This window comes from Fukomys damarensis, unplaced genomic scaffold, assembly GCF_012274545.1.
Source record: "Fukomys damarensis isolate Sample0158 unplaced genomic scaffold, DMR_v1.0_HiC HiC_scaffold_24, whole genome shotgun sequence".
Lineage (NCBI taxonomy): Eukaryota > Metazoa > Chordata > Mammalia > Rodentia > Bathyergidae > Fukomys > Fukomys damarensis.
This window is the reverse complement of record NW_022900936.1, coordinates 7,242,593-7,243,055: the sequence shown is the minus strand read 5'-3', so window position 1 is coordinate 7,243,055 and position 463 is coordinate 7,242,593. Positions and strand designations below refer to the sequence as shown.

The window sequence follows — 463 nt, the reverse complement described above, 5'->3', positions numbered from 1 at the left end:
GGGCAAACCCAAACAGTACCAACTGTTTTCTGTCCTCAATTTGTTAATAAGGCTTCAACAACACTGACACTAGTGGACAAAAGATGCTGTTTTTCAACGCAGACACACTGCAGCAAGTCAGGCGCTTCGAGTCTGCTTCAGCCAGGCCACACAACACTGGGCGCCAGACTTCAAATCCTTCTCTCGCAAAGTCCAGCTACTTGACCCACACCCTCGCGCTTCAAGCATGCACCCAACAGCCTGCCTGGACACCCCACCCTGCCTAGGCTGCAAGTCACTTCCGGAAACAAGGGGGCGGGGCCTCTGCTAGAGCCGCCCCGGAAGTAGGCGGTGCGGCGCGGCCCCCAAAGTCGCCCCACCGCCTTCCAGTCGGATTGCGGCCGGGTCCGTCCTGGCTTTGTAGCTCGCTCAAGATGGCGGCGCAGCCACCCAGCGGGATCCGCCTCAGCGCGGTGAGCAGCCG

At 60.0% G+C, this 463-nt stretch overlaps 1 protein-coding gene across 2 annotated transcripts in view; it reads left to right on the top strand.

Annotated features, from left to right (window-relative positions):
- The first annotated feature begins 334 nt into the window (after positions 1-334).
- The window catches only part of Morc3 (MORC family CW-type zinc finger 3), a 50,018-nt gene continuing 49,889 nt past the window's right edge, over positions 335-463 (top strand). Inside the window, exon 1 of one of the 2 annotated variants that reach the window (XM_010636580.3) lies at positions 335-452. In XM_010636580.3, the coding sequence (XP_010634882.1) occupies positions 414-452 (39 nt within the window). In that variant the 5' untranslated portion in view covers positions 335-413. The remainder of the gene's footprint in view (positions 453-463) is intronic. The other variant, XM_033768092.1, reaches the window with a different exon arrangement.